This window comes from Muscardinus avellanarius, assembly GCF_963383645.1.
Source record: "Muscardinus avellanarius genome assembly, chromosome: 1".
NCBI classification, from domain to species: Eukaryota; Metazoa; Chordata; class Mammalia; order Rodentia; family Gliridae; genus Muscardinus; species Muscardinus avellanarius.
Window position 1 is genome coordinate 15,125,793 of NC_137786.1, and position 12,248 is coordinate 15,138,040.

Here is a 12,248-nt window from a genome sequence, read left to right on the forward strand (position 1 = left end):
TCCTACCGTTCCTCTTCATCCTCCAAACAGAGGTGGAGAGGAAGACCTCAGGATGGTGTAAAATTGGGTACCAAGAGGGAAGACTTTGGGTCGCAGGGTCGTCAGGGTGGGAACGCACGAGCCCAGGTGATTTCAGTCCAGGCAAGGGGAGCAGCCCAGCCGCAGAGAGGCCTGCGGGCACCGCAGTGTGGCCTCGCGTCCATCCAGAGCCACGCCGGAGCTTACCTGTCGGGGCTGTCGGAGGCACAGACTGAATCAATCAGGCCCACATCCAGAGTACCCTGGGAAGGGCCAAGAAGCAGTGTGAGAAAGCCACGCAGCGGAGCACATTACGGACGTCCCCAGATACCACGCCCCCCACGAGCAACCCACAGGCACCTTCCTTCAGTTAACTGCAAAATAACTCTTATCTAAGAAACGTCTGCTTATTTCGTGAGAACAGCCAACCTCAAGACGGGGCACAATCTAGAGTCCATTCTTTAAAATGTTAAGGATAGCTGGGTGTGGTGGCGCACGCTTGTCATCCCAGCATTCGGGAGGCTGACACTGGAGGATTGCGGTTCGTGGCCAGCCTCAGCTACTTAGTGAGGCCCTCTGCAACTCAGGGAGACCCGGTTTCAAAGTAAAAATTAAAAAATAGGTCAGGGGGTGCAGCTCGAAGGTCAAATGCCCCTGGGTTCCACCCCCAGCCCCTCCCCCAAATAAATAAATAAATAAATAAATAAAATGTTACGGATTAATCATTCCCTCCTGTGCTGAGAATATCTTCAGTGAATGGTGTTTATGAACTTCTTTCAATAATGTATGGTTTTCTAATTTATCTTTCCTGTTTCACACTGATTCTGTTTATTTTCTTTGAGTGTGTCATTTCTTATAAGGAAATAAAATTTTATTGCTACAACAGGACTTTATAACTTTGTATATATATATATATATATATATATATATATATATATATATGTATATATATGAATGAGACTGGAATAAAGACAGAGAGAGAGCCGGGCATGGTGGGCACACTTGTAATCCCAGCATTTGGGAGGCTGAGACAGGATGATCATGGTTTGCGGACAGCCTCAGCTACTTAGTGAGGCCCTCTGCAACTCAGTGAGACCCTGCTTCAAAATAAAGAATAAAAAATAGGGCAGGGGGTACAGCTTGAGGTAGAATGCCCCTGGGTTCCATCCCCAGTACTGAAAACAAAAACAAAAACAAGACAGAAAGAACTCAATTTAGAATTCACCCAGCCTGAGCTGGGCATGGTGGTGCACGAGTGTAATCCCAGCATCTGGGAGGCTGAGACAGGAGGACTGCGGTTTTAGGACAGTCTCAGCTACTACTTAGTGAGGCCTTTTGCGACACAGTGGGACCCTGTTTCAAAATAAAGAATTTAAAATAGGGCTGGGGGTGTAGCTCGGAAGTAGAATGCTCCTGGGTTCCATCCCCTGTACCGCAAAATAAATAAATAAATAAATAAATAAATAAATAAATATAAAATTGAGCCAGTCTTTGGATCTCATGTTTATCCATGATGTGATAAAAATTATGGTTTTTTTTTGTTCTTTTAAAAGTTTATGGTGGAAAAATTGGAATGAATCACTACTACTAACCTTTCATAAGTTTTGGGTTTTGTTTTTTTTTTCTATGCATGACTTTTTTAACCCAAATGGTCCTGCTTTCTCTTTATTATACTTTTACTTAAAACGTTATCTAGAAACCCCCCAGCCTGCCCTGGCCCCGCCCACGCAGCCCCGCCCACGCACCACGGCATTCTGGGGGTTCGCCTGCTCGTCGTGCATCTCCCGGATCTCCTGGTCGGTGGATGCGTGGACCTGACTTAGCACGCTGAACCACTGGCTGTGGAGAGAGAAGGGGACGGTCACGCCGGGCTAGGCGCTGGCTTGGCAAAGCGACTGCGCGCTCTTCCAAGTTCTCTGTGAAAATAGCATCTCTGAGCACTGCTGGCCTAAACAGTTGCCTGTATCCTCCCAGCACATGTGGGAGTCATACTACTAGGAAGCAAAGTTAGACAAAGCTAAGTACCTTTAGGTACCACGGGCTCTGACCTTAGGTCGATGGAGGCTCCTTCCCTCCATCCCATGACCGTCCTGACATCTGTGTACTTTGATACAAAATCCTCACCTCTACCTCAAATGCTCATAGCAAGGATATTTACTAAAGTTTGCACCTCAGGAGATCTTCAGACTCTTTTCCTTTTTTGAAAAATTTCAAAGTAAGATGGTGAGTATTAAGAGCAGCCATCTGAGGACAGCCACGCGGGGGTCTCCTTTCTAGGATGGAGTTCATGACCATCTGGCATAATTTCTACTCAAGTGAATAATGCCACAGGAGGGGTAGAAATTAAAAAAATATATAATTCTGGTGGGGTGGCACACACCTGTAATCCCAGTACCTGGGAGGCTGAAACAGGAGGATTGCAAGTTTGAGGCCAACCTCTGCAACTTAGTGAGAATAAAAATTTAAAAAAGGCTGAAGAAGTAGTTCAGATTCAATCCCTAGCACCAAAAATGAACAAACAACATCAAACATGTAAAAAACAAAACAAAAAATTGCTTAAATAAGAAAGCAGAAAATTATTTTGACCAGAGAACTCTATCTTTATTTCAAATAAGTTCTCACTTCCAGCCTCATTAGAGTCAGATGATAAAAGAAAATAAACATTAACTCCAGAAAAACCAAGCAAAACAAATCTTGATGTAGCTAGATACACAAACCACATGTGAGAGAAATTACCACGGATAGCTGGCCATTCATCCATCCATCCTCCATCCATCCATCCATTCCATCATCCATCCATCCATCCATCCATCCATCCATTCCATCATCCATCCATCATCCATCCATCCATCCATTCCATCATCCATCCATCATCCATCCATACATCCATTCTATCATCCATCCATCATCCATCCATCCATTCCATCATCCATCCATTATTCATCCATCCATCCATCCATTCCATCATCCATCCATCCATCCATTCTATCATCCATCCATCATCCATCCATCCATTCCATCATCCATCCATACATCCATTCCATCATCCATCCATTATTCATCCATCCATCCATTCCATCATCCATACATCCATTCCATCATCCATCCATTATCCATCCATACATCCATTCCATCATCCGTCCATCCATCCATTCCATCATCTATCCATCCATCATCCATTCCATCATCTATCCATCATCCATCCATCCATCTATCCATTCCATCATCTATCCATCCATCCATCCATCCATCCATTCTATCATCCATCCATCATCCATCCATCCATTCCATCATCCATCCATACATCCATTCCATCATCCATCCATTATTCATCCATCCATCCATTCCATCATCCATACATCCATTCCATCATCCATCCATTATCCATCCATACATCCATTCCATCATCCGTCCATCCATCCATTCCATCATCTATCCATCCATCATCCATTCCATCATCTATCCATCATCCATCCATCCATCTATCCATTCCATCATCTATCCATCCATCCATCCATCCATCCATTCCATCATCCATCCATCCATCCATTCCATCATCCATCCATTATTCATCCATCCATCCATTCCATCATCCATCCATCATCTATTCCATCATCTATCCATTACCTATCCATCCATCCACCCATCTATCCGCTCATCATTCATCCATCCATGCAACATATATTAAGCAACTTAAAGTTCCAAACTCAGAAGAGAAAAGCTCAGGGACCTTTTTCTGCTTGAAGCCCGCAAGACACACAGGTGATCCTCCTAAATGAGGCAAAGGAGCGCTTCCTCCATATGCAATGAAACACCTAAATGAAAAGGCAGGCCACAGAGATCATTCACAGAAAAGAGCCGAAATCTACCTCCTGTGACTCCTGAGGGAGGAAACGTGGACAAGTGTTGAAAATACTCAATCTCCACAGACTCCCTAGGAGTCTGTGGGAAGCGCCTTAATGTCGCCTGGTCCAGCAGTTCTGGCTAAGCAGAAGGCGAGCCCGCAGTCACCGCGAAGCTCAGGCGTCTCCTGAATCGAACACCACAAAACACAAACTCAACAAGCGCGCCGTACGGGAGCGTCACGCAGAGAGAGAAACTGCTGCATTTTCAATCTGCCTACTCTTAAACTTAGAAATGTTTTCTTTTGAATCCTGTTATAACTTGGAATCTGAATAGGAATTTTAAAAAATGTGTTCCACTGGTCAGAGGAAAAAGTCCTTGGCTAAAATGTCTCAAGTGTTAAATTTAGCAGGTTGATTATGGCGCTGGACAGACAGGACAGCTGCTCAAAGCTGGGCCTGTAATTTGGCTGGAAAGCCTGGCCACTCCCTGGACCACAGGAAGCCACACGTGGCCTCCGGGAGGCCCAGATGGAACGCTGGGGCTGTAATTTCAGGTTTGCTTGTTTTTCCAGTTTGTGTTGTAATTTATGAGTTGAGTTTGTTCCCATGGGAAAAATTACTTTCTGGTGTCTTTACCCTTCGTGCTGCTACCATGGGGTTAGACTGACTTAAAAACACCCAAAGGGCAGGGGTAGTGTGAGGTCCCGAGAACTCCCTAGAATGTTCTAATGACTTCTGGGCTGAGAACTGAAGAACAGAAACCAACGGATGTGGCCCTTATAAATCAGAATTGAGCGTTGCTCTGAGCAGCTGTCAATCTCTGAAAGAATCCTACACACCCACAGAGAGGAGGAATGGACGGGGCAGAGGGCCCACAGGTCACATACACGATGTGATCTCATGACACGTCTCACTGAAGAGCAAACATCAGTTCCCCTTAACTTTGTGCTCCCCGTTCCCAGCACTCCAGTGCGGAAACTGGAGTCCAGAAAAGATAGGGCACATTGCCCAGCCAATGAGGGATTCTCCTCTCATCTGGTCAAAATTTCAGCTCCTTACGCGAGGCGTGGTGGTGTACGCTTGTAATCTCAGTACTTGGGAGGCTGAGACCCGAGGATTGCAGGTTCGTGGTCAGCCTCGGTGACTTAGTGAGGTTCTCAGCAACTTAACGAGACCCTGTTTCCAAATAAATTTTAAAAAATGGTGTAGAGGTATAGCCTGGAGGTAGAAGGCATCTGGGTTTCATCCCCACTACCACCAAAAATAAATTAAGCTCCCTAAAAAAGAGAGGCAGCTTAATGGCTCCAGTCAACAGAACAGAGCTAGCACATTACGGATCATACTATCCTTTCTCCCTACCTGTCTCCTACTCTGCGTATTGCAAATAATTGGGAGAATTAAATGAGATGCTACACGTGAAATATTTACAGTATTCCCTGCAACACAGTACGCTCTCCGTGAGTTAGTATCTTGTCAAACAGTACCAAACGTTTCAGCATGGAGACGTCTAAACCCTTCCATGCACCAGAGCACGACCATTTACTTAAACAGCCACCAGCGAATGCTACTGCTCTTTGGATCCCATAAAATGCAAGCTGTTCCTCTCAAAGCTTGGAAACTTCCAGAGGGTGGGCTTCCTAAGGGAACAGACATACATCTCGTTTAACTCTCGCTTCTTTCATATCCGAATAGAATGCGTAACTAGAAGGGTGATGGGAACCCTTTCAAAACCAGCAAGGCAGCCGGGCGTGGTGGCGCACGCTTGTAATTCCCGCGCTTGGGAGGCGGAGACAGGAGGATCGCGCAGGTTTGATGTCAGCCTCACTGGCTTAGGCGACCCTGTTTCCAAATAAAAATATAAAATAGGTCTGGGAGTGTAGCCCGGAAGTAGAAGGGCTTCCAGGAACCCCAGTACCACCAAAAACAAAACAAAACAAAACAAAACAAAAATCCCAGCAAGGCAGCGGGGGAGGAGGACGCTGACAGCTCACACCGCACCTGGCATCTTCTGGGGATTCGGCGATCAGGTGGAAGGTCCTATCCGCCATGATGATATCGATCCCATTCTCTTTGCTGGTGTTATCTATGATCTCTCTGCAAAGAAACCAAAGGAGCACAGGGTAACCAAGAGCACAGAATTCTTAGGAATGGAGAAAATCAATTCTATAAATTAATGAATGAGCTGGAAACCATTACTGAAGAAATTATACACAGTAATGTCTATCTACTTATCCACGAGGAATATGGTCCAAGCCTATGTGTGAATTCCTGAAATTGCAGACAGCACCAAATCCTAGACAAAGTTATTTTTCTATACAGGTTGAGTATGCCTTACTTAAAAATGCTTGACAAGTATTTTGGAGTATTTGCTTACACACACACACACACACACACACACACACACACACACACACACACTGAAATGTCTTGGGGATGGGACCTGTCTAAACATAAAATTCATTTATGTTTCATATAAACCTTAGACATAGAGTCTGAAGGTGTGTGTGTGTGTGTGTGTGTGTGTGTGTGCGCGTGCGCGTGTGTGTGCATGTATGCTGGGGTTAAACCACGGCCTTGTACATGTATGTAAGCACACACTACCACTTTGCTATGCCCCAGCCCCTGGAGGTATTTTCGGTATGCCCGCACCTTCCTATGATCCATCAGGAGGTCAGATATAGAATTTCCCACCTGTGCTATCATGTCAGTGCTCAAAAAGTTTGGATTTAGGTACAAGGGGTAAGCTGGGTGTGGTGGCGCACGCTTGTAATCCCCGCGCTTGGGAGGCTGAGACAGGAGGATTGCAGGTTCATGGCCAGCCTTAGCTATTTAGTGAGGCCCTCCACAGCTTAGTGAGATCTGGCTTCAAAATAAAGAATTAAACACAGGGCTGGGGGTGTAATTAGGACGTAGAACGCTCCCGGGTTCAATCCCCAATACCACTCCCATCCCCAGGAAAAAAAAATGAGGGCTCTTGTGACCTCCAGGGGGAGCCAGGTCCTCTCCGTTCCCCAGAAGGTCTGCTGGTGTCTGTGCGTACACCCTGGACAGTCTGGCCTGGCCCTGGACAGGCTGTCCTTTGGCTCTTCTCTCTGACGTACAATGAAAGGAGACCTGACAGGTGGCCTAGTGTGGTGTGAGCTCTTTTTCCATTTTTTAGTGGCGGCTATGGTTTGAAAGTGTCTCTCAAAGTTCAAGTGTGGAGACTTAATCCCCAAGGCAGCAGTGCTGCCGGGCAGGACCTCCAAGAGGGAAGAGAGCTATGAGGCCTCATACACAAATGAATGCTGATTATAAAGGGCTTGCGAGCTGGACGGGGTGGCGCAAACTTATAATCTCAGCATTGGGGAGGCTAAAATAGGAGGATCCAGGCTTGCGGCCAGCCTCAGCTACTTAGTGAGGCCCTTTGCAAATCAGTGAGACCCCGTGTCAAAAATAAAGAATGAAAAGTAGGGCTGGGAGTGTAGCTCAGAGGTAGAATGCCCCCGGGTTCAATCCCCAGTACCGCAAAAAAAAAAAAAAAAAAAAAAAAAAAAAAAAAAACACCATAAAACCAACTCAAACCAACAAGAACTACCAACTTTATACAGGAGGCAGTAAGGAACAGTGACTGGCTGCAGCTTGATACTAGGTCTCTACATAAACATTAAGTTCCTCATGGGACTGGGGATTGATGCAGGGCAGGCTACCATCGGGCTCTCTGCGTTTCTAATCTGAAACAGGGCAGGGTGGCGTTAAGTTACCATGGCTGGCTAGTTTGTGCTTAAGAAAGTTCTGAGCTGGGTGTATTGGCACACGCTTGTCATCCCTGCGCTTGGGAAGCTGAGACAGTAGGATCGCACAGGTTCAAAGCCAGCCTCAGCTACTTTGTGAGGCTCTCAGCAAATTAGTGAGACCCTGTTTCCAAATAAAATATAAAAAAGGCCTGGGAGTATAGCCCAGAGGTAGAAAGCCTCTGGGTTCCATCCCCAGCACCAGAAAAAAAATTAAAATAAATAAATAAATAAATAAATAAAAGAAAGTTCTGTTCTCTGTGCACGCGGTCAAAATTATCCTGCATTACAGAAATGCTAGCCATGTTTGTAACACTCTGTAGAGCAGGGGCACTGAGGGTTTTACCATATTTAAGATTTCTTTTTGCATTCTGTATTCTGAAATATCTCATAAAAGTCTTCAATCAAGCGGACTTCCGGGAAGATGGCGACCGAGAAAAGCGGGGCTTAAGAGCCCCGCTAACAACAAATCTCCATTACCACAAAATCAGCGCCTTTCATAGCCAGAAAACACCATCACCAGTGAAACAAAAAATCACCAGGCTCCAGAGAGAAAGCGGACTGAGAACAGAGCCACAGAGGAGATACACCGGCCTCACGCCCGAGGACACGGCAGACGCGGCAGCAGCGCCATATTGCTGGAGGCACCGGCGAATTCACGGGACGGCTACAGCAAGCCGAGGTGAGCCACTGCGGAACAGCCAGGTGGGATTTCTCCACACAGAGAGCATCTAAAGCTCCCAGTAGCTGAGCTCAGCACACGCTGCAGGGATTCAGAGTGGAAATCAAAACCAAGAAGAAAAACGCCAGCCCCACAGCCGAGGGCGTAGCAGCAGTGCCATATTGCCACCGGCGGCAGCAGCACCGAATTCAGTGAGGCTAGTACAGCTACATCTGCATACTCAAGAACAGTGAGTCAAATTGCGGGCCACAGCGGAGAAATCCCAGTACTGTACTCACTGGGACTTGACCCAGTGGGAGAGGGGCGGTGGCAGTGATATCACACCATAGGAGAACGTGCAACCTGGCACCCCCCACAGTCTAAAGCAGCCTCTAGCGACTCTCTGGGTCGGAGACTCTGTGATACAACCCAGTAAAGGAGTAGTGGGGTCTGAGATACTACTGACTAGAGATCCAGAACACCTTAAGTGAAGTCATAGTGACCCAAGGGAAGAACCCAGAGAAGGCACAAACTTCCGAAATCATGGGAAAGAGGAATAATACTGGAGCAATAAATGCCCACAACCCCACAACATCAGAACCTGATAAAACTGAAAATCAGAGATTTCTAGAAGATCAAATCAGGAAAATAACTGTAGAAATAATAGAGGTGCTTCAAAAAGAACTCAGAGAGAGCCAAAAAGAGATAAAGGATACAATTAATGAAGTAAAGGCCTCAATTCAAAGCACAAACAACCGATTAGAACACATGAAGAACAGAATCTCACTCTTAGAAGATGAGCAAACAAAAAATAAACGCATAGTTTCTAATCTAGAAAAAAATATCCGACAGCAGGAATCTGATATTGAAGAAATATGGGCCCATTTTAAGAGAGCTAACCTAAGAATAATTGGAATAGAGGAGGGAAAAGAAAGTGAAACCAAAGGGATCAACAATCTCTTCAAGGAAGTAATAGCAGAAAATTTTCCAGACATAGAGCAAGAGGTCGATACGCAGGTCCAGGAAACGTATAGAACTCCCTTTAGACAGGATTGGAGAAGAGGATCCCCATGCCACATAATTGTCAAAATGACCAATGTGGAAGCCAAGCAGAGAATCTTAAAGGCAACAAAAGCAAAGGGCCAAGTGACATTCAGAGGCAAACCAATTAGAATCACTCCAGACTTCCCAAACCAAGTTATGAGAGCCAGAAGGGCTTGGAGTAACATATTCCAAACTCTGAAAGAAAACAACTTCCAGCCAAAAATTTCCTACCCAGCAAAACTTTCTATCAAATTAGATGGAGAAATAAGAAGCTTCCATGACAAACAGAAACTGAAGGAATTTATGTCTTCAAAACCAGCACTAGAGAAAATACTCAAAGAGATTAACTACAAAGAAGAAATAGGTAACACACTCCAGAACTAGAGAAACAAGATTTTCCATCCAACAGTCAACTAAGACTGGTTATCTGTGGAGATTCATTATTTATGTTAGTCTTTTACCTATCTCTAAAGGGTATTGTTTGCCTTTATTGTTGTTAATTTCTAGGATTTCTAGTTGGAATATTAATATACCTTCAGATACAGCATTTGGAAATATTTTATCCCATTCTATTAGTAACTGTTAACTGTTTACATTGTCTTTGGATAAACAATATTTTTTTTATTTTTTAGGGAGTTTGTATACTCTTCTGTTGCCTGTGCCATTGAAATCATAACCAAGAAATCACTGCCAATTTCAATGTTGTGAGGTTTAATGACCCAGATTTTCTCCTAAAAGTTTATAGTCTTAAGATTTATATTTAGGTCTATTATCTATTTTGAGTTAATATCTGTATATGGGATTAGGTAAGGGTCCAATTTTAATCTTTTCCATGTAATTACTATTTTTTAACAAAATTTAGTTAAAAGATTAATATTTCCACCACCAAATGTTCGTGGAAACCTTGTCAAAAATAACTTGACAATATAGGGAAGAATTTAGCTCTAGGCTTTTATTTAACTCAAATGGTTTATATATCTGCCTTTAGAATAGTACTACACTGTTTCAATTATTGTAGCTTTATATGGTTTGAAATCAGAAAATATATATCTTCATGCTTTGTTCTTTTTCAAGATCGTTTTGGGTACCTAGAATCCATATTCCATATTAGGATAGATTTTTTTCTGAAAAATAAATATATAAATATATGATAGTTTCACCTAAAAAATAGAAAAAAAATATTCTCTGGTAAGAAAGAAAAGCAAAAAGAAATATTGAAATGTTATCTTTAAGTCATCAAAAGCTTGGTATCAGACAAATGAAACTGTTATGTGAGATTATCATTTTTAATTTTAGATAAATTGCCATAATACTAGATGTCAACTACTAAGCCAAGCATGGGAGGGAGGGATAGGGAGAGAATGGGGTGGGGATTGGGTGGGGGCTGACTGGGAAAAGTGTGCATGTATGTCTACAAAAGTATGTATCCTACTATGATGTATGAATACAGTGCACCAATAAAAAAAAAAAAGACCCTTGGGGGGAAAAAAAAAAGTCTTCAATCAAGTATAGTAATAGGTAGGAAGATATAACGAAAGCCATGCACTCCTGACCCAGTGCTCAGTGGCTCTCAGCGCAGGACCAAGAGCGTGTCATGGATAACCCCCTCCTCCCGCCACGGCCTGCTCCCTCAACACCTACATCCTTCTAAAACAAGACCCTGACATCCTATTGCTTCTTATGTGAATATTTTAGTATGCATTTAAAGGTTCTTTGGCATACAAGACCCAATATCATCACTAGATTTAAAAATATTATCAGTTAGGCAAGGTGGTGCGTGCCTATAATCCCAGCTACTGAGGGGATCAAGGCAGGAGGACTGCAAATTCTAGGTTAGCCTGGGAAATTTAGCTGGACCTCATCTCAGAAAAAGAACAGCGGCTGTAGCTGTTGCTCAGTGGAAAGCGTCACTGGGTTCCGTTCCCAGCGTGGAAAAAAGAAACTAAGAAAAAGACAGGACGAGAAGAAGGAGAACAGGTGCTCTACTTTTCATTCCAGCCCCTGGGGAGGCCGAGGCAGGAGGTTTGAAGGTCTGAGGCCTGAGCGATTCAGCAGCCCCTGCCTCAAACTTAAAGGTTCATAAGGGCAAGGGCGCAGCGCAATGGCAGAGCCCCGGGTTCACCCCCAGGACTACACGGCAAGGCAAAGCAAGTTATAAGATGGACGTAAGTCATCCCCTGGTACCTGACGTTCCACAACCTCTCTTAGATACCAAAATTTAAGGAAGCTTAAGTAGTTTCTTATATGAAATACTGAATGTTTGCATGCAACCTGCACATACCATCCTGTACACGCTAAATCACATCGAGATTACTTATAACACCTAACATAATGTACAAGATGCGTAAGCTGTCATACCATCGTGTTATTTAGGGAATAACGAGGAAAAAACAGGCCTGTTCATGTTCAGTAGAGACGTCATTTTTAGCCCTGAAAATCTTTGATGCACAGTGGGTTGAATCCACAGACGTGGAAACCGTGGCTGTCGCGGGCAGACTGGACAGCCCTGGACTTTGGGAAGTTCAAGGCCACCTCCTTCAGTCTCGGGCAGTTGGGGCCCCAACTCTGAGATGAGTAAAGGGGACACCACGGTGTGCAGGGCTGAGAGCAGAGGCAGGAGGAGAAGCGGGCCTGCTGTGAACGCTGGCTGTGGGAGTCACGCTGGATTCCCATTCGCCCAGGCTTGTTCCTAATGATCCACAGAGGGCAGGCTGGGAAAGCCCGGTGACCGCGCTCCGCACATCAGAGTCTACCCCAGATGAATACATCAAAGACCTTCCTCTCCACATTAAGCTTTCTGCTTTCTCCTGAAAGATTTTCTGAAGTTGCTGGCCTTTAAAAAACAGTATTTCAGGCCAAGCGCGGTGGCACATGCTTGTAATCCCAGTACTTGGGAGGCTGAGTCAG

The 12,248-nt window shown here is 44.5% G+C and overlaps 1 protein-coding gene across 1 annotated transcript in view; it reads right to left on the reverse strand.

Annotated features, from left to right (window-relative positions):
• MYO10 (myosin X) overlaps positions 1-12,248 on the reverse strand; it is a gene marked incomplete at both ends in the record, with an annotated part of 122,293 nt that overhangs the window by 21,493 nt on the left and 88,552 nt on the right. Inside the window, 3 exons of the mRNA XM_080709559.1 lie at positions 226-281; positions 1,764-1,857; positions 5,862-5,957. Coding sequence (XP_080565685.1) covers positions 226-281; positions 1,764-1,857; positions 5,862-5,957 — 246 coding nt within the window. The remainder of the gene's footprint in view (positions 1-225; positions 282-1,763; positions 1,858-5,861; positions 5,958-12,248) is intronic.